General features: G+C 35.9%; 2 protein-coding genes and 1 long non-coding RNA gene across 4 annotated transcripts in view; 2 read left to right on the top strand and 1 right to left on the bottom strand.

The window, feature by feature from the left end:
• The window catches only part of slc6a4b (solute carrier family 6 member 4b), a 40,102-nt gene extending 22,289 nt beyond the window's left edge, over nt 1-17,813 (top strand). The window contains exons 4-14 of one of the 2 annotated variants that reach the window (XM_073951028.1): nt 127-346; nt 2,081-2,219; nt 4,198-4,332; nt 6,612-6,715; nt 9,482-9,609; nt 9,784-9,896; nt 11,231-11,362; nt 11,569-11,668; nt 11,912-12,012; nt 14,939-15,106; nt 15,221-17,813. In XM_073951028.1, coding sequence (XP_073807129.1) covers nt 127-346; nt 2,081-2,219; nt 4,198-4,332; nt 6,612-6,715; nt 9,482-9,609; nt 9,784-9,896; nt 11,231-11,362; nt 11,569-11,668; nt 11,912-12,012; nt 14,939-15,106; nt 15,221-15,301 — 1,421 coding nt within the window. In that variant the 3' untranslated portion in view covers nt 15,302-17,813. The remainder of the gene's footprint in view (nt 1-126; nt 347-2,080; nt 2,220-4,197; nt 4,333-6,611; nt 6,716-9,481; nt 9,610-9,783; nt 9,897-11,230; nt 11,363-11,568; nt 11,669-11,911; nt 12,013-14,938; nt 15,107-15,220) is intronic. The other variant, NM_001177459.1, reaches the window with a different exon arrangement.
• Nucleotides 1-22,066, bottom strand: part of sgsm1a (small G protein signaling modulator 1a) — a 131,229-nt gene extending 109,163 nt beyond the window's left edge. Inside the window, exons 1-6 of the mRNA XM_073952078.1 lie at nt 21,579-22,066; nt 19,835-19,917; nt 15,152-15,302; nt 9,748-9,908; nt 2,071-2,189; nt 96-369 (exon numbers count right to left, since the gene is read on the bottom strand). Coding sequence (XP_073808179.1) covers nt 96-110 — 15 coding nt within the window. The 5' untranslated portion in view covers nt 111-369; nt 2,071-2,189; nt 9,748-9,908; ... (1 more) ...; nt 19,835-19,917; nt 21,579-22,066. The remainder of the gene's footprint in view (nt 1-95; nt 370-2,070; nt 2,190-9,747; nt 9,909-15,151; nt 15,303-19,834; nt 19,918-21,578) is intronic.
• On the top strand, nt 21,608-23,152 carry si:dkey-234h16.7. The gene is made up of 2 exons (NR_170198.1): nt 21,608-21,759; nt 21,959-23,152. It is a non-coding gene; the product is annotated as a si:dkey-234h16.7 (long non-coding RNA).
• Nucleotides 23,153-27,869: the final 4,717 nt, after the last annotated feature.

Raw genomic sequence — 27,869 nt, 5'->3', positions numbered from 1 at the left:
TCAAGGCTGCAAAACTCTATAAATAATCACTTTTCATTATGTTTAAAGTCTGGATGCATGTCAAAATCAAAGAAAAGAGAACAAGACTAACATACCATCGCTGACATCATTTCCCCGTCCCTTCAGGTATTGGTTTCGCCATCTGCATCATTGCACTGTACGTGTCCTTCTACTATAACACCATCATCGCCTGGGCTCTGTTCTACTTCTACTCCTCCTTCAGCAGCACTTTGCCCTGGACCAGCTGTGATAATGACTGGAACACCGAAAACTGCACCAACTACTTTGGCAAAGACAACGTGACCTGGACCAACTATTCACGTTCACCCGCCGAGGAGTTTTACACGTAAGTGCATGTAAGTGGCTGCACTGAATGGGGGCAAATATGGCAGATAAAGAAAGATGGAGGCAGGAAAAGAAAGAAATATGAGGTAAAGATTTGGTAATAAGAAATGACAAAGGGTAGAACAAAATTATATTAATACTGTAATGTGTTACAAATATGGATCTAAGGAAAGGTGAGTCAGCTCTGTAGTTTAGTTAAAGTAAAACATAATCACTGTCCTGCATTTTATGAAGATATATAGTAGTTTATATAATAACAATATACTGTATATAATCAGGCATATTTAGAACAAGAATTATTTAATGACATAATCCTACCAGACTTTATAAGGATCTCAGTGCAGCCCTTAAACACCAACTAAATACCATTTTTAATTCTGTATACTTGTATATCCTTCATTCAAACCACTGATCACTTAATTATTTTGTGTGTTTTAATAATATACAGTAGGTCAGACAATTCCAGAGCAGTATATCTGTTTAGCTGAATTTCACCAATAATTTAATATTTTATAAAGTAGAGCTGCATAATATATCGATTCAGCATCGATATCACAATGTGATCATTCACAATAGCCAGATTGCAGGATTTGCAATGTTGAGTCTGTATTATAATTGGTCATTTGCATGTGCATTTGAGGCCTGTATAATTATTTTAAAAGCATTCAGGCACAAGAAATTGTACCGTGAGTAACTTTAAAATTGAATTATTTGTATTTTTATTATTTAATTACTGTATCTGATTACTTTTAGACAGATAATGATAAAAGATTTATTTCAATTTTAGCAATGTCTTTATGTAAATTCTTTCAAAATAAAGATATTCAAGTCATCTGGTGAAATTGTATTCATTATATATATATATATATATATATATATATATATATATATATATATATATATATATATATATATATATAGCAGAATAACAAAATATCGCAATGTTAGACTTTTTCCAATATCATGCAGCCCTATTATAAAGTTATTTGAAACAATAAAATAGATGCTATTTCTGTGATTTAAGGTTGCAATTATAATCTTATCAGATAAATGTAAATAAATCATAAAACTAAATCACTAATTTAACATTTCTATTTAGAAAAGAAGAACTGATTTTATATATTTTGGTATTGTGTAGTGTTAAAAAGTATGTTCACACTCTTTTATCTTGCAGTAGAAGTAAACTTTTCAATTCAATACTCTGTAAAACCCAACAGTCAACTTTATTAAATGCAACAAGAGTAGTTAACTAGTTTAGTTAAAGTAGTTAAGTTCAAAGAGTTTTGAACTCAGTGTTGAAGGTAATAATGAGTTGATTAAATACCTCAGTACTTCAACTTGAACGAAGTAAGTTCACAGTACTCCTATAGATTAGTTTAACTCAAATGGTTTGTTGCAATCGGTTTCCTCGGTTTCAGTTTGAGTTGCCTTAACTTATTGGGTTTTACAGTACTCAGTTGGTTTGAGTTCTCTTCATTTATCTGGTTTTACTGTGCTCAGATTGCCTCGTTTACTTAACTTTTTGTGTTTTACAGTGTATGCTTTATATATTTAAAGTAACTGTAAATTATGGACACCAAAATGAAAGATCTTGCACACACAAGCATGCACACACACACACACACACACACACACACACACACACACACGTATTTGTGATGCCACAAGTGATGTGACATTTCATCAGATAACTGCCAAAAACTTGTGAAATGTTTCTATATGCACCTCAAAACAGGAGGAATGTCCTGGCCGTGCATGAATCCTCTGGGCTTGGTAATGTGGGCTACATTCGCTGGCAGCTCATGCTCTGTCTCTTCCTCATCTTCACCATTGTCTACTTCAGCCTGTGGAAAGGAGTCAAGACTTCAGGAAAGGTCCAAAAATACTAAAGGAAACATGTTTCATTGCATTGTGAAAAAAGTCATTTAAGTGTACATTAAATAGTGCAAACCGATTGCCTTAGTTTCAAGTTTACTTTATTGAACTGTTTAATCTTTTGGCCTTAATTTAGATAAAATTAAGTCTTGTTTACTAATATATTAAAGCAAATTTTGTAAAATGTTTTTGTAAAACTGAAAAAAACTTAATTGTGCAGTTTGTTTGTAAAAAATGTAACTCAAATCATTATGATACAATATTAGTTAGCAATAGCTTATGCTTATGTAACTATCGAGGACACTTTTTTTATCACTTAGAGGATTATAATTCTGGATCATGAAGTACTATCATCTTATTGTTTTTTCAACCCATCCTCAACTTAACCATATGCTCTAATCTTCACCACAATGGTAACCCTATAATTTTCAACATGGAAACCTTTACAAATCGCAACATAGATCAACAATTGAGACTAATAAATGGTTTCCTGTGCAAAAGCATGCATAATAACATTTAATTTCAAAATATATCTTCCTTTTATTGTCTGATGCAATGCATGCTGGGAAGATGCCAGATCAGTTTAATGCAATGCCAGATCAGTTTAATGCAATGAAATGTTTAGTTCATGTGACTCATTTTTATTAAGTACATTGAACTTTTATTAATATTTTAGCGATTAACTGTTTAGTATAACATGCCCCACAGGGACCTTGATGTCAAAGCAACATCAATAAACATGTCAAAAATGTAATGTTAATTGACCACCTTGATGTCAAAATGACGTCAAATTGACATCTAAACATTGGCATCGATGACTACAGATACCAGGACTGTCCTGTGATTGATTTTTGACAGGTTTTTGATGCCAATGTTTGATGTCAATTTGATGTTGTTTTGACATCTAGGTAATTTACTGGCATTGTAGGTATACAAAATACAGTGTAAATTTAGAATGGAAACTTTCAGTGCTTTCCTTTCATTGTAATATACCATTGTTATTTTGGTGGTCAAAAGAGCATCAATGTGTGGATGTCAAAATGACGTCAAGGTTTTGACATCAAATCAATTACCATTTCTGACATGTTTATTGTCGTCAGTCACTATGTTAACATGGACATCAGTAATCTAAATATTTACCTCAATCTGAATAAGACAATAATATGATTAAGGTGTCCACATTAGTTGCTTTTCGGATGTTCCTTTCATGATTCCGTTTTACCGTTTTATTTTTGGCCGTTTCATTCTTTACTTTACTTTGACTGCAGTTCAGGACTTTCACTTTCATTCAGGAACAAGTCATGCATGCTCCCTGTCATAAACGAGAAGAGTGTTGTTTCTGGACAACAAAGAGTGCTGGAAGAGTTTTGTTTTAATGGAATTTGATACCGCACACTGAATGGGAAAAAACTCAGCATTTTGTGATGCTGGTTTCTGTGGTCCTTCACTGATTCGGTAGCTGCAGAGAATAATCTCAAACAGCTGTGTTTGTATGGACTTTCCAGTCACAAATTGCGGCGAAAATCCAACAAGGCGGTAATAGTTTGACTGCGGTGTTTACATCTCTGTACTACACATCAATAATGTTAGTTTGATTATGACTACAGTCAGATTAAGGTAATCAAAAATTGATGTTTACATGGTAGACTCTTAATCAAAGTATTGTCTTAATCGTATTAAATTATTGGTCCATTTAAACATAGCCAATTTCAATTTGATGTCATTTTGACATCAAGGTCATTTACATGAATTGTAGGGATACAAAATCCAGTGTAAATTTGGAATTGAAGCTTTCAATACATATATAATACTTTTTGTGTTGTTATTTTGCTGGTCAAAAGAGCATCAATGTGTGGATGTTAAAAGAACAATAAGGTTTGACATCAAATCGATGAGCATTTCTGACATGTTTATTGCCGATAATGCAAGTTTGATATCGTTTTGACCGCTGAGTATGTCTAATCCTCATGTCTTTAGGTAGTATGGGTTACTGCCACCCTGCCATATGTTGTGCTGCTGATTTTGATGATCAGAGGTGCCACTTTGCCCGGAGCTTGGAAAGGAGTGGTTTTCTACCTCAATCCCAAATGGGAGAAACTGAAGGAGACCAGCGTAAGTGCTTTTCTCTCAACGCCTCTTTTCCCTTTGCGTCCAGCATTGATTTAGTTAAATTAGGTTATGCTGTTTCTTCACTCATCTTAATACCCTTTTAAATGTGCCGCTATAATGTTTTGATGGCACCATGCATGTATGTCCGATGGTGTTTTATTTCATGCCATAATAAAAAGGACCCGAGGCGTTTAGACATGAAACGCATGCATCACCTGCAGCTGAACTGACTCGTATAGACTTTATAAAGGGCATATTTTTTCATAAACGCTTAGATAACTCGATCAAACAAATGAATATTTAAGTATATAAATGGTCAGTGGAGGCAATATGAAAACCGTGCGTCCGTATCTCTAGCTGTACAAGCTCAATACAGTTTGCTAGGTGATGCAGTGTTGAAGAGAACTGTGATGAGAAGCAAAAATAAAGCACTAGGAGCTAATGAGATGCGTAATTGGCTTAGAATTTATTTCCATCATGAAAGGCTCTCATACTCATTGACACACACACACACGGTTCTCTTCACACTAATCTTCAGATGTGAGCAAGCACCTACTATTGCCTGTATTCTGTCTCTGCTGTCACTATTCCTTATGCATTTAAAACTGAAATTGAAATGAATTTTCAACACGTTATGTGTAAGATAACGTCTTTGTGATTTTGTATGAATTTTGTATCACATTTGTAGAGTACAGTGCATCTGGAAAGTATTCATAGGGCTTCACTTTTTTCACATTTTTTATGTTACAGCCTTATTCCAAAATGGATTAAATTAATTTATTTCCTCAAAATTCTACACACAATACCCCATAATGACAATGTGAAAAATATTTTTTAAAATTGTTGCAAATTTATTAAAAATAAAAAACCTGAAAAATCACATTTACATAAGTATTCACAGTCTTTGCCGTGAAACTCTAAATTGAGCTCAGGTACATTCTGTTTCCACTGATCATTCTTGAGATGTTTCAGCAGCTTAATTGGAGTTCACCTGTGGTAAATTCACTTGATTGGACATGATTTGAAAAGGCATACACCTGTCTACATAAGGTCCCAGGGTTGACAGTACATGTCAACATGACAGGATTGTCTCGAGGCACAAGGCTGGGGAAGGTTACAGAAAATTTTCTGAAACCCTGCTCTGAAAGTTCCAATGAGCACAGCGGCCTCCATCATCCATAAGTGAAAGATGTTTGGAACCACCAGGACTCTTCCAGGAGCTGGCCGGCCATCTAAGTTGAGTGATCGTGGAAGAAGGGCCTTAGTCCGGGAGGTGATCAATAACTCGATGGTCACTCTGTCTGAGCTCCAGCGTTCTTCTGTGGAGAGAGGAGAACCTTACAGAAGAACAATCGTCTGTGCAGCAATCCACCAGTCAGGTTTGTATGGTAGAGTGGCCAGACGGAAGCCACTCCCCGACTGGAATTTGGCAAAAGCCACCTGAAGAACTTTCAGACCATAAGAAACAAAATTCTCTGGTCTGATGAGACTAAAATTGAACTCTTTGGAGTGAATGCCAGGCATTACGTTAGAAGAAAACCAGGCACCGCTCATCACCAGGCTAATACCATCCCTACAGAGAAGCATGGTGGTGGCAGCATCATGCTGTTGGGATGTTTTTCAGCAGCAGGAACTGGAAGACAGGTCAGGATAGAGGAAAGATGAATGCAGCAATGTATAGAGACATTCTGAATGAAAATCAGCTTCAGATTGCTTTTGACCTCTGACTGGGGCAACTGTTCATCTTTAGGCAGGACAATGACTCAAAGCACACTGCCAAAATCTCAATGGAGTGGCTTCAACTCTGTGAATGTCCTTGAGTGGCCCAGCCAGAGCCCAGAGCTAAATCCTATTGAACGTCTCTGGAGAGATCTGAAAATGGCTGTACAACGTCTCTTCCCATCCAACCTGATTGAGCTTGAGAGGTATTGCAAAGAGGAATGGGCAAAAATCCCAAAGACAGGTGTGCCAAGCTTGTGGCATCATATTCAAAAAGATTTGAGGCTGTAATTGCTGCCAAAGGTGCATCAACAAAGTATTGAGCAAATGCTGTGAATACTTACTGTGTGTACATGTGATTTTTCAGGTTTTTTTATTTTGAATACATTTGCAACAATTTCAAATAATCTTTTTTCACATTGTCATTATGGGGTATTGTGTGTAGAATTTTGAGGAAATAAATTAATTTAATCCATTTTAAAATAAGGCTGTAACATAAAAAGTGTGGAAAAAGTGAAGCGCTATGAATACTTTCCGGATGCACTGTATATACTGTTTTGCAGGTATGGGTAGATGCAGCTGCGCAGATCTTCTTTTCTCTTGGTCCTGGTTTTGGGGTCCTGCTTGCCCTGTCCAGCTACAATCCCTTCACTAATAACTGTTACAGGTACACAATGAGCACTTTCATTATGTTGATCCATTCCACAGGTGTCAAACCCAGTTTCTGGAGGGCTGCAGCTCTGCACAGTTTAGTTCCAACCCTAATTAAACACACCTGATCAAACTAATTGACTGCTTTAGGCTTGTTTGATACCTACAGATAGATGTGTTAAAGCAGGGCTGGAACGAAACTCTGAAGAGCTGTGTTCAGGAACAAAGTTTGAAAACCTCTGATCTATTGGTATTTTCAACAACACCATTTGCAGTGACTTCTTTGAGGTTGTTTATATTAATATATTGTTAGTTAGTTAGTTCACTTTTTTTGTCCCCGTAAAAAAATTTCCTTTGCAGAATACACTCACAGAGACTTCTGACATTTCACATTTGGCATATATATAATTAAATCATTTAAAAACATGGTATCCCACTCTAAATAAATATCTAGTTCACTAGCCATCAACTGCTACTGAGGGATGAGGAATTTAAAAACTTAATTGCTTGAGGTATAAATGATCAAGATCCTGGCCTCAATTAAGCCATAGCATTACTAAATTTCAACCAAAATTCGACCAAATGAACCAGAACTGGCCCTATTCTGGGCCACAGTTTGCTTTTATTTTGGCCCAGATCCGGCCCACATATGTTTTAAGATAACTGGGCCACATTTGTCATATTTTCTCTGGGTCACTTTAGATTGACAGCCACATTAGCTAGAGCTTATTGTGCCGAATATTTGCCAAAAGTGGGACACATTTGTCGTAACATAACTGGGCCACATTTGTCGTATCACATCTGGGCCACTTTAGGCTCACAGCTAAATTAGCCAGAGCTTACTGTACCAAATATTTGCCAAAAGTGGCCTATATATGTTTTATAATAACTGGCCCACATTTGCACCTATATGTGAGCCACTTTGGGTTTAGACCTAGATTTCCTTAAATTTCCCAAATTTGTCCTTTGTCATTTGAGCCAAATATACCATTTTCCAAAAGGGCCACATTAGGTTCACATTCATATTATATTTTCCCATAAGTGCCAAATATTTGCCTTAAACGGCCCATATATGAATCGGAATCTTTGGCCCCCTTTTGCCATTGTACAGGTGGGCCACTACAGGCTCATGTTCATCTTGTCTGGGCTGAAAGAAGACCACCAGTGCTGCATATCTGCCTAAAATGGCCTACATTTGTATGCTATCTGAGTCCTTTCGAAATTAGTTTGTGAAACTTCACTAATCAAACTAACTAAAAAAAAAACAACAACGGTTAACTAAAGTAAAAGTAAAACTAAAAAGTTAAACATTATATAACTACAAAAAATTGTTGAAAGCTCAAGTTGAAAACTATTAAAATGAGTTCAAGTAACATAAAAACATTTGTTGTTATGACTTATTGTCACATCATTTTTAGAGTGCATCTTTAATGGCCTGAGGGTGAATAAAAATAACAGTAAATTGACATTTTTGGCTGAACTATCCTTTTAAAATTACAAATGCCTCAAATATCAATTTTGAACAATGTAATGCTTCCTTTGCTGAATGAAAGTACTACAATCTTTCTGATAAACTGAACAACAACAGTTCAAACTGAGGTGCATCACTAACAAAACAGGCCTGCCAATTCATGCCAATGTAATTCCCACTTATTCTCAATTCAGATTCTATCTATAGCACGGCCATTTATTCACATTCAGCTCTGTGTCTGCTAACCGAGAAGAAATGGCATCAAAACGAACCGTACTCTGATGTATCATGTGATGAACCCAAAACAAATGCGCTGACCCTTGGATAAATGATATTAAAACAAGATTAGAACTGAGAATTGTGGCCAGTAGAAAGAGATGAATGAACAGGATATTTGAGTGAGGAGAAATTGAATTGCACTACTGTGAGACCGCAAGAAGGCATGGTGGTAATCTAAAGAGAAACAAACATATGTCAAATCCTCGTTGTTAAATATGGTGTTCCAGATATTACCTGCTATAATACATATGAAAAACAGTATGTAAACCAAGTAGTGCTTTTTATTGAAATTTTGAAGCAATCATTAGACTCTTTACTATCTTATGAGACCACAGGAAAGGATTTATCAATGTTAGTGAAGCGATGCAACTAATGCAGGTGGGTCATGAGATAATGACCTCATAGAACGTCCTAATTCTATTCATACTACTCGCATTCAAAGTTTATACACTGCAAAAAAAGTTGACCATCAAAAAAATTTTTTTTTGACTCAACTTAAATTGACTTAACTAAAGTACTTGGGTTAAAGATTTTGAGTCAACAAAAAAACTGCAGAAAGTTGACTTAGAATTTTAAGTTGAGTCAACTTTTTTATAACGTAGATTAAAACATAATTTTCTAATAGTAAGCTCCAACTCAAATGTAATACTCATTGAGTAATCTTTTGCTCAACAACCCAGCAGGCACAGGACGTCAACATTCAACCTAAAGTTAACCAAATATCAACGTCTAATGATGTTACAGCTTGACGTTGTGTGAACGTTACCACTATGACATCTATCAGACATTGGCTTTTGGTTGATATACCTGTGAAACAAACATTAGTATTTGACGTCAATATGATGTTGGTTTAGGATGTTGGATTGGTCACTTCCCAACACAACCAAATATCCATCATTTGATGTCATTATTGGGCAAAAATAATATAGAATTGTAACTCCCTGGCTGCCATTCAGGGTGATTTGTAAATTATAATCAAGTATGTTTTAAAATGTAGGTCTTACATGGCTTTTTATTTGTGCTTTGGTACAGAGATGCTATCGTGACCAGTCTGGTGAACTGCTTGACAAGTTTTGTGTCAGGATTTGTTATTTTCACCGTTCTGGGATATATGGCCGAACAGAGAAATGTCAACGTTGAGGATGTGGCCAGGGATAAAGGTGAGTTTTCCTGTTTGCTTTTAATAAGTTAATTTACGGTGGGATATATTTTAAGTGCGCTGGATTCTAATATCTAAATATATGTAATGACTAATGCCTTTTTTGAGAAAATCTGACACCAAAAATAAAGCAACTCACCTTTTTACTTCTTTTGACTTTCTTCACCTCGTCTAGGACCAAGTCTGCTCTTCATCACATACCCAGAAGCCATTGCAAACATGGTTGGGTCGACGTTTTTTGCAATCATCTTCTTTGTGATGATGATCACTCTTGGACTGGACAGCACTGTATGTATACACCTATATTTGTAATGTGCACAAACAAACATATTTCTTAATGTTATCAGAATTAATTAAAAAAATAGGAAATTAATATTTAAGACCACCTTTGCCATACATAAGATAAAAAAAAACAACTCAATTTCTACATTGACTTCACTGCTGACGTAAACCAAACCTAACTTTAGTGTTTGAAATTATCAGCTATACTGTATGTCCTTTTTTCTAAATAAAATATATTGTTACAATTAGAATGTCGTTCAGTGTATCAACAGTTTATATAATCTTGCCATGCAATTTTTGAGCAAAAAATTTCCTATGACAATAAAAGACTCACATCACAGTTCAGCTCCAAAAAAACTCATTATTTGTCATTTTATTTTAATATTTTAAATTTTATTGAATATAACTTATTTACTTAGGCTTTACCTATCTGTCATCAAGGCTTTTTTTAACTGATTTTAAATATAATAACATTTCTTACATTTATTCATTTATTTTATACACAATATATTAGACTTTTTTAGACAGATATGCACTCAAAACAATGCTGCTTTTTTTGCTTGTTTAAACTACTTATTTAAAATGAGCTGAAACAACACAATTCTTGAGATTTTATTAGGACAACTTCATTTTTTAATGTTCAATCCACATAAATATGTTAAAAGTGTTAAGTTAACTTAATCAATTTGTGTTGGGAAAACATGAATGAATTGTGTGGAACCCTGCATTTTTACAGTGTGGTCAGACAAATCATTTAATTTCATTCATTCATTCTCCTTGGGCTTAGTCCCTTATAAATCAGGGGCTGCCACAGTGGAATGAACCGCTAACTAGTCCGACATACGTTTTTACGTAGCGGATGCCCTTCCAGCCGCAACCCAGTACTGGCAAACACCCATACACTTTCACATTCACTCATACAATACAACCTATAGTGCATGTCTTTGGACTGTGGGGGAAACTGGAGCACCCAGAGGAAACCCATGCCAACACGGGGAGAACATTTAAACTCCACACAAAAACACCAACTGACTCAGCAGGGACTCGAATCAGGGACTCGAACCTCGGACTTCTTGCTGTGAGACAACATTTCTAACCACTAAGCCACCGTGTTACCTGTTTAGTTTTATTTTTACTAAAAAAGGTGTTACTGAAAGATGATGGAGCATTATTGCACACATACTTTGACATTTAATTTCACAAACGTTATTTAAAACAGTAATTAGACCTTTACCTGCATTTAAATGTTCTTTTTATGCATATAAAATCACTTTTGTAATTTTTTGTGATTAAATCAACTTGATGTTATTCTCTTTTTTTGTAACTGTATGTGCTTTCAGTTTGGTGGGTTGGAAGCTATAATCACAGCTGTAATGGACGAGTATCCAGATGTCCTTTCTCATCGGAGAGAGCTGTTTGTTCTGGGACTCGTAGTTGTTTGCTTTCTGGGCTCTCTTAGCACCCTTACTAAAGTGAGTCTCAGTGAATTTCTGGATCTCTGTTTGTTTACATTTGATGAGGTTTAACATGAGGGCATAAAATAAATATTTTTAGCATATCAAAACAAAATGTAAATAAAAAAGTATACAACATTAAAATAGTTGACCTATCTTTCAACATAATGTGCTAAAATTAATATTGATAAAACTGCTTGTGCACTTTTTCTGTAATTCTTTAGGGTGGTGCATATGTGGTAAAGTTACTTGAAGAATTTGGAGTTGGCTCTTCTATTATAGCTATAGTGTTTCTGGAAGCAACAGCAGTCTCCTGGTTTTATGGTAAGATTTATTTCACTTAACTATATATATATATATATATATATATATATATATATATATATATATATATATATATATATATATATATATATATATATATATATGTGAATGCCTTGAACTTAGATTTTGTTGTTAATTTCTTATCCAACGAGCACAAACACATAAATTACCCCAGCACTTTTTATTTAATTTTGGATTAAAATGTTATTGGAACAACAAACTCATTCATTTTCTTTCCTGCAGGAATTAACAGATTCAGCAACGACATCAAGTCGATGTTGGGCTACACTCCAGGACTCTTCTGGAAAGTGTGTTGGGTTGCCATCAGTCCAGCTTTTCTTGCTGTGAGTTTAAACTGATGCACACTCAAGACCATGTGCAAAGTTTGTGAAATGTTAAAGTCATCTTTCATCCTCACAGCCCTATCCAAGCACCCACAACTTCCTTTCCACCCTTATTACCTTTATAATCTCATTCCCTCACCTGTCCACACGGTCACAATTCACAATCTGCAAATGTCAAAGCGCATGCACTCCTATAGCCTCATATTCCTCTGATAACTCCACATACATTACAGCTAATCTCAACAGGCCCTCGCTGGCACACACGGCTGACATTTCCACAATCATTTTTTCATAATTTTCCTGTTTTATTATTTTTTTCATTCTTTAAACATATGATAAACGGCTGCCTGTCGCATCTCCAGAGACGGTGTTGGAGATATTATTTGAAATGCTGGAGAGAAGACATTTGTCATTGTTGCTTTAAGACACAAAGGCCATCGCTCGACAATTTCATGGTCTCCACAGAGAGCATAGGGATGTCTGAGGTCTAGAGGATAATATAAACCTTTGAATATAAAATAATCCGATCAGAGCCTTGCTCTAAGGACATCCACAAATATATCAATCCAACCAAACTCACCGAGTCGACATGAAATGGAAGTTGCGACAGTCTTTTCTTCACATTTGTGAATTGCTGCATATCTGAGTAAAATGGTTTCTTGAATGAGAACAATTGTAGAGTAGGACTTCATTTTATCCAAAGGCAATTGGTCTTGAGACAAGAAAACCTGAAATAACTGACATTAACTCACAGCAATTTGTAACTTTTCATATGAATTTGTACGATCTCATCTGTACATCTTAGTATGATTAGCTTGTCCCCAATGATGGTAAGGAAATAGAACAAATTCTTAGGAGTTAGCCACTTATCTGACAATATGTAAAATAGTTACATTTCCTCATGAGATCAGGCTGGAAATAACATTCACTATGGTTCCAACCAAAACTGTAAATTAACTTGTATTTCTTTAAAGCATTTTATTGCCTAATTAATTAACGACTAAAGCACTATTTCCATTCCAATTTCTGAAGAATCTACAGTAACTTACAATAAATCAATTACAGAAAAAATACTATATTTACATTCACAGTTGCGGTATATGTATTTACAGAATACCTTTACTGCAAAATATTTTATAGCTTTCACAATGAAACTTTAAAATACTAAAGAAACATACTGCATAACTGTCCTAAAGTAAAATAGAGTTAGAAAAATAATAGAATAGAAAAATGATGGATGAAAACTCCAAGATAGAAGGTTAGTTGAGTGATCTGATAAAGATACTACGGCAGAAACAAGAACTACACAATATCATTTCAGCATCGATATCACAACATGCACATCCGCAATAGTCACATTGCAAAGACATGCAATGTTGAGCTATTAAAATATTATACCCAGCATGCTCACAACTTCATAAGACATTAATATTAGGTTAGAATTAGGTTGTGATGTTGGGTGACGGTGTTGGAAAGTGACCAAAATGCAACGTCAAGCTAAAATCTTAAGCCAACATCATATTGACGTCAAATGCTGACATTTATTCAACCATAATCCAACGTCTGATAGATGTCATAGTGGTAACGTCTGCACAACGTCCAGCTGTAACATTAGATGTTGATATTTGTTTTTTTTATGTTGAGTTGGATAGTAAGCAAAATCTGTTTTTTTTTACTTAGACTTTATGTCTTGTTTCTAGTCCAAATATCTAAATTTCAAAGCAAATACAAGACTATTCCACTTACCAAATAGCAGATACATTTGCTTGTTTTAAGGAAAAATGCGGGGTTTTTTTGACAGTAAAAACAAAAGTCTATTTTTACTTGCTCTAAGATTTATTTAATATTTGGACTTAGGCCGAGACAAAACAAAGTAAGATTTGAAAACTTTTAAACAAATCATCAGATGTCATTGTATTTACAACATACCATGAGGGAGCATTAGTCATTTCCACTAGATAACATGATCTGATTTGTAAAGTCACATGTTTTTTTGTTTATTTGTTGCTGCCAAACTAGGACTTTTTAGATTTGATAAATGTTTCCAGACTATTCGCATGTCTTCTCAAAAAAATATCTGCTTCAATTTAACAAATTTCTTTTTCCATAGCCATATTAAGTAATATTATAATATACACAGTATTTACCTGTAATATAAACTGTATTTTACTGTTATGTGGGTTGTTACTGTATTTTAAAGTTGCATTGTGAAAGGTACTGTATATATTATAGTACATATACTGTAAATACGTATAAAGCAAGATAAATGGTGTCATAAATCCAAATCTATTTGCTGTAATTGATTTACAGTAAGTTACTGTATATTCTACAGGAGATTGTTAACAGTGTGCTGTACACTGTCAAAAATAACCGTTAATTAACAGTTTACCTATTTTGTAATTCACAAGTGTTTTCCATTTATTTATGATTGCGAATTGCATTATGGATGTTGATCTATGCGCTGTCGACTTTTAATGTAGAAAATTTAACTCAACAGTTTAATAAAGAAACTTGCTGTAGTTTGAAATAATATAATGTATAGGCAATTATAGAGAGAAAAAAGCCTGTAAAATAACAGAACATGTACTGGCTGGTTTTTACAAGGTTGTACCGTGATACACAACACCAATCCAGACAATATATCACTTTAAACTATTAAAGCTGATAATAAAACTTACATTTTCTAACTTTTCAAAACTAAAAGTTGTTGGAAGAAACATCAAAGTCCCATAATGCAATTCAAAACCATAAATAAATGGGGAAAAATAATAAAAAAAACATGAATCACTAAATTTGGAAACCTGCTAATTTACGAATATTTTTGACAGTGTATACAAAGTGGATGGAAACGTCACTAGTGTGTAACTCATTTTCATATTGCTACTTTTAGTCATTAAATTATTTCTCCCCTTATTATTTTCTCCAGTACATAATTATCAGCTCACTGTTGAACCCTCAAACCCTGACGCTATTCGACTACGAGTTCCCCGACTGGAGCATCACGGTCGGCTACATCATCGGAGCTTCCTCCTTCATATGGATCCCAATTTACATGGTTTACAAGCTTGTTTGGACTCCAGGCTCTCTTAAACAGGTAAGAGATGCATGTAAGCGATTAGTTTAATAAATCAACACTTACTTAACAATTCCTACTTAGAAAAACATCCGTATAGATCTCAAAGATAGCTTGTTTTCAATGTGATTTCAGCGGCTTGCTGTGTGTCTGCGACCAGAGAGAACACTGCCAGACATCCACACCGACGGCATGAGTTTAAGTCCAGTACCTTAAACTAAAAACACAAAAAATAAAAGGCCATATTTTGAGTTCCACAGGAAACTAAACATTTATTATAAGGATAAACTTTTGCATAGTTTCAGGGATTTGTTTAGCTGAAATTAAAATGATCTATTTGGAATTGATATATGGTTAGATTTAATTTGAAATACAATATTTTATGTATGTAAATGATGGTCCCTAATTTAACATACTGTGCAATTTACAAATGGTAAATATTTTTTGCATTAATTTAAATGGGGTATCTCATCTAAACATGAACATTTTAAATGCAATCTCATGGCAGTTTGTAACTATTTGATTTAGTGTCTTATTCGTATGAATTTGTATGATCTCATTCGTACATTTTAATACAATTTGATCATTCTCCAATGAGGGGTAGGGTTAGGGGTGGGCTTTTAGGGCAAGCATTCTTTTAAAAATTTTACATTTTCGTATGAACAAAAATGTATGAAATAATATGAATTAGCCACTTTTTTGACAACATGTAAAATATTTACATTTACAGATCGGGCTGAAATTTGCTGTTTATTTACTCAGGCCAACTAGAAATCCATGATTTATTTTTTATTATAATATAATCAAAGTTTTTTTTTTTTTTTGAGGGGAATCCGTAGTCATTGATTCTTAAAAGGCAAGTCAATAGCCATGTTTCCATCCAAAAATGCAAATTAACGTAAATCGCAAAACTGGATTATCGTATAAGAGACGTGTGAATAAAGCAGCATTACCAACAAGTCAAAGCGAACAAAATCGTCACTTGCAATATTAACAGTAAAAACTGAATTTGCTGTGTTAGGAGAAGCTGCGTGTATCTTTTCTTCATTTAATAAATGACCTGCACCTCAGAAGGCAATCCTGACATGCAGTGTCCTACGCGCGGTGGCATTTGAAGGCGTGAGACGCAGAGCACAGATATTTTTTGATTACAAGGGTCATTAATAATAAATTAACACTAATACTGAAACGGTAGAGGTGAATGACCAAAATAACATTTCAGATGGTTTACAGTGATCAAACTGCTGGTTTGTCCATTCACACATTTTTATCATCACATAATCTCTTGTAACTCAAATTCAATTTTCAAATTCAATCTTGTAACTGTAATTCAAATTTAATGCAACTTAAATGCACATACTGGAATTTGTTCGGTAAAAGTGTTTCCATTAAGTTTATGCGCATCTTTTCTTATCGAATAAAAAGTTTATCCTACTCAGTTATTTTCAAAAATGATGCGCATCTTGGTGTTTCCATCAACCGATTTTTTTTATGCACAAATCCAACATGCGCATAAAAATAGGTGAATGGTAACATAGCTATTGACGCTTTGAAAGTCCAAACAATCATATAGAGGCATAACAAAAGTAATTCATTTGTCGAGGCTGTGGATTAAAAAAAATAAATTTGTAAATGTTGTTTCTCCCACAGATCGATGGTTTTGCTTCATAAAACCTATATAACCAGAAGTCACAAGTTTTCATTTTAGTTTAGCTTGTTTATGTTTTTTTTTACTTTAACAGTGCCAGTATCTGTTGACTTAAAAGGTTTAAGACACCCTTATCTACTTTTTATGAGAATTGAACACGTATGTGTGTTGAGTTGACACAACGTTAGCACCTGTTAGCTTTAATTGTGGGGAAAACTGGATAATTTGGAGATTTTGTTAGCTAATTTCATCTTCCAGGTTCAAAATATTTCTTGGAGGTCAAAATCATAGATGTAGCGCAAATCTGCTAGTGGAGTGATGATGCGTCAGTTTCTCCTTATTATTTATAGCGGAGTGTTCTAATCCTATGAGAAGACCCTGCTTCTTAATTATTCATGAGAGCATGTGCTTTCCAATTGCAAGACAGACTTTAAAAGAGTGGGTGAACTGTTACTTTAAGTTGCAAGTGTTTTTTTTTTTTTTTTTTTTTTGCATTGTTAGTCAAATATACCCTCCAGGTCACATTTTTTAAAATACATGCAAGTGAGAATACCTCATTGTGAGAAATTCAGCCAATGAGAAAATGAGAAGCGAGAACTTTATACACATTTCTCACTCATTTTTCAAAATATATTACTGTTGTCAAGATTAAATTATTATGGTGTTTTCTGCCTTAACTCTGCCTAAATATCGTAGCTTCTTTATGTCAAAACTTTGTAAAACCTGTATCGATATCGTGCCTCACCAAGAAAATAAAAAAAGACAAAAATAAGGGTTTCTTCTGTTCCTCTTTAGGAACTAACACTACATGACTGTTTCGAAATTTTCATTCTCGAACAAAACTTGAACCCAGCACCTAGCTATGTGTAATGTGTTTATTTTCTTCCCACATTTTCGTCCAAATTAAGAACTGAGGATGTTATTGAACTCTGGATGTGACCAAATAATACATTGCTATGAATGTCCATTTATGGATAAATGTGGTTCATATACTATGTCTGCACTGTAGGTTTGTGGCAGAGAGTTTTGCTTGTATGTATATATGTTTGGAAAAATCAATAAAGCTCTTCTGAATATTCCAATTATCCGTTTATCTATACATCTACCTGTTTGTCCATCCATCTGTCTCTATAGACAGATAGATAGATATATCCATCCTTCTGTCTATCTATCCATCCATCCATCTTATCTACAGATCATCCGGAAAGTATTCATGGCGCTTCACTTTTTCCACATTTTTTATGTTACAGCCTTATTCCAAAATGGAATAAATTAATTTATTTCCTCACAATTCTACACACAATACCCCATAATGACAATGTGACAAAAGATTATTTGCAATTGTTGCAAATTTATTAATAATAAAAAACCTTAAAAATATCATGTACATACAGTAAGTATTCACAGCCTTTGCTCAATACTATGTTGATGCACCTTTCGCAGCAATTACAGCCACAAGTCTTTTGGAATATGATGCCGCAAGCTTGGCACACCTGTCTTTGGGATTTTTGCTCATTCCTCTTTGCAGTACCTCTCAAGCTCAATCAGGTTGGATGGGAAGCGACGATGTATTGATCTATTCAGATTTCTCCAGAGATGTTCAATAGAATTTAGCTCTGGGCGCTGGCTGGGCCACTCAAGGACATTCACAGAGTTGTTGTGAAGCCACTCCCTTGATGCTTTGGCGGTGTGCTTTGAGTCATTGTCCTGCTGGAAGATGAACCGTCGCCCCAGTCTGGATCTGGTCAAGAGCAGTCTGAAGCAGGTTTCCATTCAGGATGTCTCTGTACATCAAGTGGTGCTCGCTGCAGAGCCATTTGAGGAGAGCTGAGCTCCAGCGAGGGGGAGCTTAAGCTTGAGCTCCACCTTTTTTGCACTTCTTCTACGAGTGATGTCACTGGGGGTAGGGTTAGGGGTGGGGTTGGTGTACGCATTAAAACAGCTTACAGGAGGAGCGACAGCTCATGCTCCCCCTCGCTGGAGCTCAGCTCTCCTCAAATGACTCTGCAGCGAGCACCCTCTCCTGTACATTGCTGCATTCATCTTTCCCTCTATCCTGACCTGTCTTCCAGTTCCTGCTGCTGAAAAACATCCCCACAGCATGATGCTGCCACCACCATGCTTCACTGTAGGGATGGTATTAGCCTGGTGATGAGCGGTGCCTGGTTTTCTCCTAATGTGATGCCTGGCATTCACTCCATAGAGTTCAATTTTAGTCTCATCAGACCAGAGAATTTTGTTTCTTATGGATTGAGACTCCTTCAGATGCCTTTTGGCAAATTCCAGGCGGGCTGATATGTGCCTTCTGGCCACTCTACCATACAGGCCTGATTGTTGGATTGCTGCAGATGGTTGTCCTTCTGTAAGGTTCTCCTCTCTCCACAGAGAAATGCTGGAGCTCAGACAGAGTGACCATCGAGTTATTGATCACCTCCCGGACTAAGGCCCTTCTTCCCCGATCACTCAGCTTGGATGGCCGGCCAGCTCTAAGAAGAGACCTGGTGGGTCCAAACATCGTCCACTTACAGATGATGGAGGCCGCTGTGCTCATTGAAACTTTCACAAAAGCAGAAATTTTTCTGTAACCTTTCCCAGCCTTGTGCCTCAAGACAATCCTGTCTCGAAGGTCTACAGACACTTCCTTTGTCTTCATGCTTGGTTTGTGCTTTGACATGCACTGTCAACACTGGGACCTTATGTAGACAGGTGTATGCCTTTTCAAATCATGTCCAATCAACTAAATTTACCACAGGTGAACTCCAATTAAGCTGCTGAAACATCTCAAGAATGAACAGTGGAAACAGGAATAGAGCTTCATGGCAAAGGCTGTGAATACTTATGTACATGTGATTTTACAGGTTTTTTTAAATCTGTTTTTAATTTGCAACAGTTTTAAAAAATCTTTTGTCACATTGTCATTATGGGGTATTGTGTGTAAAATTTTGTGGAAATAAATTAATTTATTCCATTTTGGAATAAGGCTGTAACATAAAAAAAATGTGGAAAAAGTCAAGCACTACGAATACTTTCCGGATGCACTGTATTTAATCAATCAATCCCTCCATCCGTCCATTGAATATGGACTGGTGTGTGATTCGCACCTTCACTCTCTTCGTGTGAACAGCCTTGCACAGTTGCTCTTTAATTAACATGTTGATTTGCATTAAGCTGCAGTATCCAGCATCTGTAGACATACAAGGGCCAAGAGAACAGCATTGTGTCAGGCATTTAAATGAGATGTTTTATTAAAGACCAGATCTTCAATCGCCACCAATCACAGCTCTGGGAAACGGCGCTCAGTTGTGCCAGTTTCAGGTATAGGGTGAGAGAATAGAGAAAAGATAATGCTATTCCTCATTCAGCCACTTTTAGCAGAGGCCGCAGAATGGATCAAAGGCTTCAGTGCAGGCGACTGGAGGAGAGGTGGACCACAGATTCAACTACAGAGGAGCCTAACAAAAGGCCTGCAGGCTCTGTCCTCTTCTGTTAATTACCAAAATGAAAGACCAAGAGTTGCGTGGAAAAGGCTGTAGCGAGTGACAGACTGCATGTGACCTGCAACAACAGGATTTCGTATAAGGTGAAGTTGAGGCCATGAGGACATTTAAACAAAGGTTTAGCAAACTAAAGTTCACTAACAGGTGATTAAAATACTAATAATGGATTCATTCATTCATTTTCTTTTCGGCTTAGTGCCTTTATTAATTTGGGGTCGCTACAGCGGAATGAACCATCAACTTATCCAGCACATGTTTTATGCAGCGGATGCCCTTCCAGCTGCAACCCATCTCTGGGAAACATCCATACACACTCATTGATTCACACACATACACTATGGACAATTTAGCCTACCCAAGTCACCTTGGCCGCATGTCTTTGGACAGTGGGGGAAACCGGAGCACCCGGAGGAAACCCACGTGAACGCTGGGAGAACATGCAAACTCCACACAGAAACGCCAACTGACCCAGCAGAGGCTCAAATCAGTGACCTTCTTGCTGTGAGGCGACAGCACTAAAACTGTCACTGCGTCGCCCACAATGGATTCATTTATTAGAAATAAATTTAAGAAAAATAATATAGCTCAAATTATTACTGTAAAATAATTGTGACCTGTTGTTGTAGGTTAAATATGCGGTCACCTGAAAAATATCAGGGTATATTTAATATAAATAATTGAGCATTCCCTTTGGCTTTATTAATGGTCTTTGTTGTTGTTGTTGTTGTTATTATTATTAATAATTTAAAGCAATAGTTGACCCAAAATTAAAATTGCTGTCATCATGTACTCACTCTCCACATGTTCCAAACCTGTTTGGGTTTCTATCTGTCAAACAAACATGTAGATATACTGAAAAATGTTGGAGGGAAAAGCAGCCACTGACTTGATGTTACAATTATGGATATCAATGACTGTTTTCCCTATAACATCAAAATATCTTGTTTTTAGTTTTGATGGAAGAAATAAACTCAAAAACATTTAAAACCACTTTAGTGTGAGTAAATAGTAAGCAACAAATTATTTGGAGCGAACTATCACTTTATCAAACATACAAATTTATAATGAATCACTATACTTTGGCTTTAGTCCCTGATTTATCCAGGACTCAAACCAGCAACCTCTTTGCTTTAAGGCAACACAGTTTTATATACACACACACACTTTTTACTTTTTAACAGTTTATTTTTAAAATTTGCTAGGGCCTCATATCTGAAATTGCTTAGGGCCCCCAAATTACTAAGTCCGCCCCTGTGCGTAATTGATAAGGATAGCAGAGGCCCTGCACAGGGATGTGATGCCGGTTAACTGACGGCGTTAGGACCTCACAGAGCCGTATATAACTTACGTGTGGACGGACTCAAGACTGATTGTATTGCATCCTACTCGCCGTTTCGCCACAATGTCAGCAGCACGCCTGATCTCCCTCACCGCTTTCTGCATAACGCTTTTCCAGTCTGGGAGTGCTCAGCTGGGAGAGTCTAAAGTGAACGCCAGACCTTATGAAATCCTGCTGAGGCAAAATCTGGGTAAGGAATTTAATGTCGCACCCGACAATAAACCTGTCAAGGCCTGTCCCATCTACAAAAGGAGAACCTGCCATGATAACGCTACATGCTGTAGGCTACATGCTAATTTTAGACTCTCAGTTAAAAAAATATATCGTAATAATACTACGTTTCATTTGAAAATAGTCAGTATTTGATTTGTTTATTTTATCTCCCGCAGTTCTTCTTCTAAGTGTTCTGTCTACACTGTTGTTGTTCATGATTGGTATGGCAGTATGTGTCTACAAACCTCTCCGACGCAGGTGACTGACTGGCCCAATGTGGATTCAAGACGCCTGGAGTTGAACATTACTATGGCGAAGGCCTGATTCTGAATATTAATGAGCCAAGCTTTCGCTATTGGACACAAACAGCGCAACGTCAACACGAACTACTAAATATTCTGGATGCAGGGTTACTATTGGAAGGTTACGAATCAACGTCAGCTCGACCAAATGAATATTCAAAATACAATTAGAAACAGAGTCCTCAAATCATAAAATCCAATCAAACGAGAGTAGAACTTTAACTGTAAAGTTAAACATTATAATTTAAGTTTTTAAACTGAATCACTATTTTAAACATGTTTAGGATTGTTTGATTATTTGCAGCCATAGATGTTTACATTAGATGTCGCCTACAATTTATGTTGTATTGAAGGAATGTGTTAATAGAGCTGCCATTTTAGTACAGGGTAGAGCTCCTTTGAAACGAATGTGGGACCAAGGTGCAGTAGAGGACTGGTCATGATTTATGGTGGACAGTATGCACAGTGTGGCGCAGGCACTGTTATGTTAGGCAGCCTTATAGATTACTTCAAAAACAGCCATTACTTCACTTAGCCGACAATAATACAAGTTTCTAGCACCACAGTGTCTTGTTCTCATATTTTATTTACATTGTTTGCTGATTTTATTCAACAAAACTAGCATACGCCTAGGATTTAGCTGTTTTTTCAGTGCAGTAAGTGTCATCAATAACATTACTACACAAAAGTTTTTAACATACAAAATTATAAAAAATGAAATCTTTCCAATTTAATTTTATGTTTTGTTTGCTTGTTACTACACCTGTACACTGTGCAAAAGTCCAGCATCTTCAGATCGGCTTTAGTCTTGACTGGTGCGGTTGAATGACTTTTGTCCTTGGAGCACTGTACCAATATGGCGACGTTATTGATGCATGCTCAGAGTCCCTATGAGATATCTAGTGTATATATCTGCTGCTAAGCTATTAAATTGTTTACAGTGTGATTTTTTTTTATGTATGATTTGATACTATTTTTATATTTTTATGTGATTATATTGTATTTATATTATTAAGTTTATCTGAATGGTTTTGACATGTCTGAACTAATAAATGAAAGTCGAAACCTCAATCTGTACGAATCGAATGTGCAGTGAAATCGGTTTTTCATTCAGTCATTCATTTTCCTTCAGCTTAGTTCCTTTATAAGGGGTCGCCTCAGTGGAATGAATCGCCAACTTATCCAGCAAATGTTTTACACAGCGGATGTCCTTCCAGCTGCAACCCAATACTGGGAAACACTCATACACTTTCATACACACACATATGGCCAGTTTAGTTTATTCATTTCACCTATACCCCATCTCTTTGCTTGAGGGAGAAATCTGGAGGGAACACAAGGGGAACATTCAAACTACACACAGAAATGCCAACTGACCCAGCTGGGACTCAAACCAGCGACCTTCTTGCTGAGGTACCGTGTTGCCAAAATGTTTTTTTATTCAATTTTAACAATCATGTTTTGTTAGATGAACTCTTAACATCATCATATTTCTACTTGCAATTTCTGTGGCCATCCTAATGTGAATATCTTGTATAGTATCTGATTACATAAACCAAATGTAATAAATCATTTTAGCACTGTTTAGACCAGGGGTCACCAATCTCAGTCTTGGAGGGCAGGGTTTAGTTCCAACTTGCCTCAACACACCTGCTTGGATGATTCAAGTATACCTAGTAAGACCTTGGTTAGCTTGTTCAGGTGTGTTCTGCAGGACACCAACCCTCCAGGAACAAGTTTGGTGACCACAGGTTTAGACATTCACACTACATATCAGTACTATTTCACTTTCTTATTTCCCTGTCCTCTTCTCAATCTCACTAGTCCCTGTGTGCATTTATAGTTCTCATAGGTAAATATAGTTCTAATCCAGTCACAGGTAATAAGACCTGCATCTGCTGAGGTAAAAAAAAAAAAGTTATTAGGTCTACCATTATTATTATCCCCCTGCTCCTGCATTTTTTTTGCAGGTGAACAAAAAAAGTACCTGCTGAGCTGAAGTCAATGAAATGGTTAACAGAAAGTTGCTTCGACTAATAGGCGGATGTAGCACAAGACACTTGAGCTGATTAAGTCAAGCAACTCAAATAAGTGAAGGAAACAATTTCCTGCACAAATAATTAAAGGCTTTTAAAACAACACTACATTCAGGATCTTTCTGTTTTTACGTCAGGTGACTCGAGATCTTTCTGAAACACATTCTGTCATCATGTTAACTGACATAAAGGCATGCTATTAAAGCTGATCAGCTGCTGGAAGACATTTTTAGCTGACAATGTACAGAAAATTACATGTGGTTACAAGCCAAAACAGTCAGCCAGTTTGTATATAAAACCAATGTCACGTTTCAAATTTAGCAGTTTATTAAAAAAAAAAAAACTCGCTTTGAACAAACAGTACATGTAGACATGATTATTAAATAATTAAAACTGTAGTTAGTATTGGAAAATAGGAATCATTTTTTTATTATTTTTGTCTCTTTTTCTTTTAATCTAACGATTATTTGTATTGGTCATGTAAAGGTCATATATTAACTGAACTTCTAATGTTGTGTGTGAGTGCTGTGCATACTAATTAGCATTTTTGCAGAAGTAGATAGATGCGGGTCCAAAATTAAATTCAGCTCTGCAGAAACTTCCTGTCTGAAGAGAGGCATTAAAACTGAACACAGAACACAGAAAGATATATGCTTTGTTGTTGTGCACAGAATTCATAGAAAAAGAGGAAGTATGTCGAAGGTGCGGCCAATGGAGGACTGAACAATGACTGACAAATGACGTTACACCAAAACTCCACCTGTTAATATCAGTTGTTTATATATGCTGGAGGCAGGAAATGTATGTTAGTTGCGAACCTCCTGAATGTAATTCTTGTATTGCATTGGGGTAACGTAACACAGACCTCTGTCATGGAATTATTAATTTGTATCCAATAAATTGTTACGATTTTTGGCATTGAAGAAAACCCTCTCCAGACCTTTTCTTATTGAACACGCATGGAATTGGCTAGATATTCCAACATTAGAAAACACATTACATAATTGATGTAATGTAATCAGGCTACTTTATTTATATTATCACACTGATTTGAAAAGGATATTAAAGCAGACCCCATTCTGGACGTCTTTAAAATGAATAAAACGGAGAGAAACAGAGTTTGTCAATATATTAAAATAAAATAAGAATTTATTCTATTCTGTAAACTTTATATTATTTTTTCAAATGGGAGTTTATAAAGGAACTTCACGAGGTTTGTAAAAATATTAAAGAATTAATTTATGTTTTGTGGTACAAAAAAAAATTAAATCTTATTTTTAAACAAACTGTTAAACTTAAAATAAAAATTTTACACGTCAATGCTGCTTGGTATCTTTAATGGACTAATACCACAATTGCACATAAATGCATGGCTTTTTTAACGTAAATGCAACAAGCAAATTTCTAATCGGCCAATCACATGATAGCAACTCAATGCATTTAGGCATGTAGACATGGTCAAGACGATCTGTTGCAGAACAAACCAAGCATCAGAATGGAGAAGAAAGGTGATTTAAGTGACTTTAAATGTGGCATGGTTGATGGTGTCAGACAAGCTGCTTGGAGTATTGCAGAAACTGCTGATCTACTGGGATTTCCATGCACAACTATCTCTAGGGTTTACAGAGAATGGTCCAAAAAAGAGAAAATATCCAGTGAGCGACAGTTCTGTGGGCGCAAATGCCTTGTGGATGGCAGAGATCAGATGAGAATGGCCAGACTGGTTCCAGCTGAAAGAAAGGCAACAGTAACTCAAATAACTACTCATTACAACTGAAGTATGCAGAAGAGCATCTCTGAACGCACAACACATCCAACCTTGAGGCAGATGGGCTACATCAGCAGAAGACCACACCAGGTGCCACTCCTGTCAGCTAAAGAACAGAAAACTGAGCGCACAGGCTCACCAAAATTGAACAATAGAAGATTGGAAAAACTTTGTCTGGTCTGATGAGTCTTGATTTCTGCTGCAACATTCAGATGGTAGGGTCAGAATTTAGTGTCAACAACATAAAGCATGGATCTATCCTGCCTTGTATCAACGGTTTAGGCTAGTGCTGTTGTAATGGTGTGGGGGATATTTTCTTGACACACTTTGAGTCCATTTGTACCAAATGAGCATCATGTCAATGCCACAGCCTACCTGAGAATTGTTGCTGACCATGTCCATCCCTTTATGAGCACAGTGTACCCATCTTCTGATGGCTACTTCCGGCAGCATAACGTGCCATATCATAAAGCGCAAATCATCTCAGACTGGTTTCTTGAACATGACAATGAGTTCCCTGTACTCAAATGGCCTCCACAGTCAGCAGATCTCAATCCAGTAGAGCACCTTTAGCATGTGGTGGAAAGGGAGATTCGCATCATAGATGTGCAGCCGACAAATCCTGTAGTGTGACGCTATTGAGTCAATATGGACCAAAAACTCTGATGAATATTTCCAGTACGCTATTGAATCCATGCTACGAAGGATTAAGGCAGTTCTGAAGGCAAAAGTGGGTCCAACCCGGTACTAGTCAGGTACCTAATAAAGTGGCCGGTGAAGTGTAGAGAACTTTCATGCACTGTCTAATTTAAATGATAAAAAAGGTAAATGCAGAAATATCCAAAAAGTTCTGTTTTAATGTTTGATGTAATTTGACACTCCATGAATGTTTTCTTCAATTCCACTTGTAAGGATCTAACTTCATTCCTGAAGACTGCAATTCGCCTCAAACCACAGCTGACATTCCTCTGCCAACACAGGGCTCTTCAGATGCCCAGACAACCGTTCACTAAATTTGTTCTCAATGGGGAAAAAAAGCATGTTTGTAGGAATAAACAACCTTCTTTGTTACATACTGTATGTGCCTGTGAAATAAACATGCTTACATTTTCTCTAACCAATATTAATATTAACTAATTATAACTCATATTATAACAATAAAGTCTATATGTGTGACTGTGGGAAAGAAAAACAAAACCACACAATACTGTAATAAATGAATAGTTTTTGTAAACCGTTATTATATAAAAAGCGTTTAGAAATAAATCGGTAAGCATCAAAACAGTGCCATCTGTCGGCTTACTTGGTAACAATAATCTTCAATAGCTAGACCGTTTTGAGGGACGTAAACAATAACAATGGTCCTACCGTATTTCCTGTTTTACATTTTTAATTTCCATATCTTCCGAGAACCCAAGAAGGGTACATATTGATAAAAAAATAAATAAAAATTATTATTGCTGTTTTAATGTTAAGTCATGATTGAATTGCCTCTTATGAAATAGTTTGACAACAATCTGGAAATGTTTACGGGCCGATGACAGCGCCACATTGACATGTAAGCTATTTATTTTCATGGTATTTACAGTATAAATCTTTCTTGATGTTGAAACAACATTACACTAATTGGAAATGCATTAATCAATGCTAACAAACCTAAGTCTGGCTTTTAATGAAGTAATAATTGCTGTAATGTAGCTTTTACTGTTAAAATCAGTGCCTTTCTGTAAATTAATTCACAATGTAGAAATATGTGTGAAAAGACTTTCTGGGTCATAGACTATGCTGTCATATATTAGTTATGATAACTTGTATATGTATATCTTCATCTATAAAAGTGAAATCAGAAAAAAATTCATGTAATAAATTATTATGTAACTATAATAATGACTTTAATTACACTTGACAATAAATGATAACTTGACCTCTAGTTGAACATTTGAAAAAGTAGCAGAAGGTAGATTTGCCGATTAATCATCTG

Source organism: Danio rerio, chromosome 5, assembly GCF_049306965.1.
Source record: "Danio rerio strain Tuebingen ecotype United States chromosome 5, GRCz12tu, whole genome shotgun sequence".
In the NCBI taxonomy this organism is placed as follows: Eukaryota; Metazoa; Chordata; class Actinopteri; order Cypriniformes; family Danionidae; genus Danio; species Danio rerio.
Note: the sequence above shows the minus strand (reverse complement) of the source record. Positions and strands in the feature narration are given on the sequence as shown.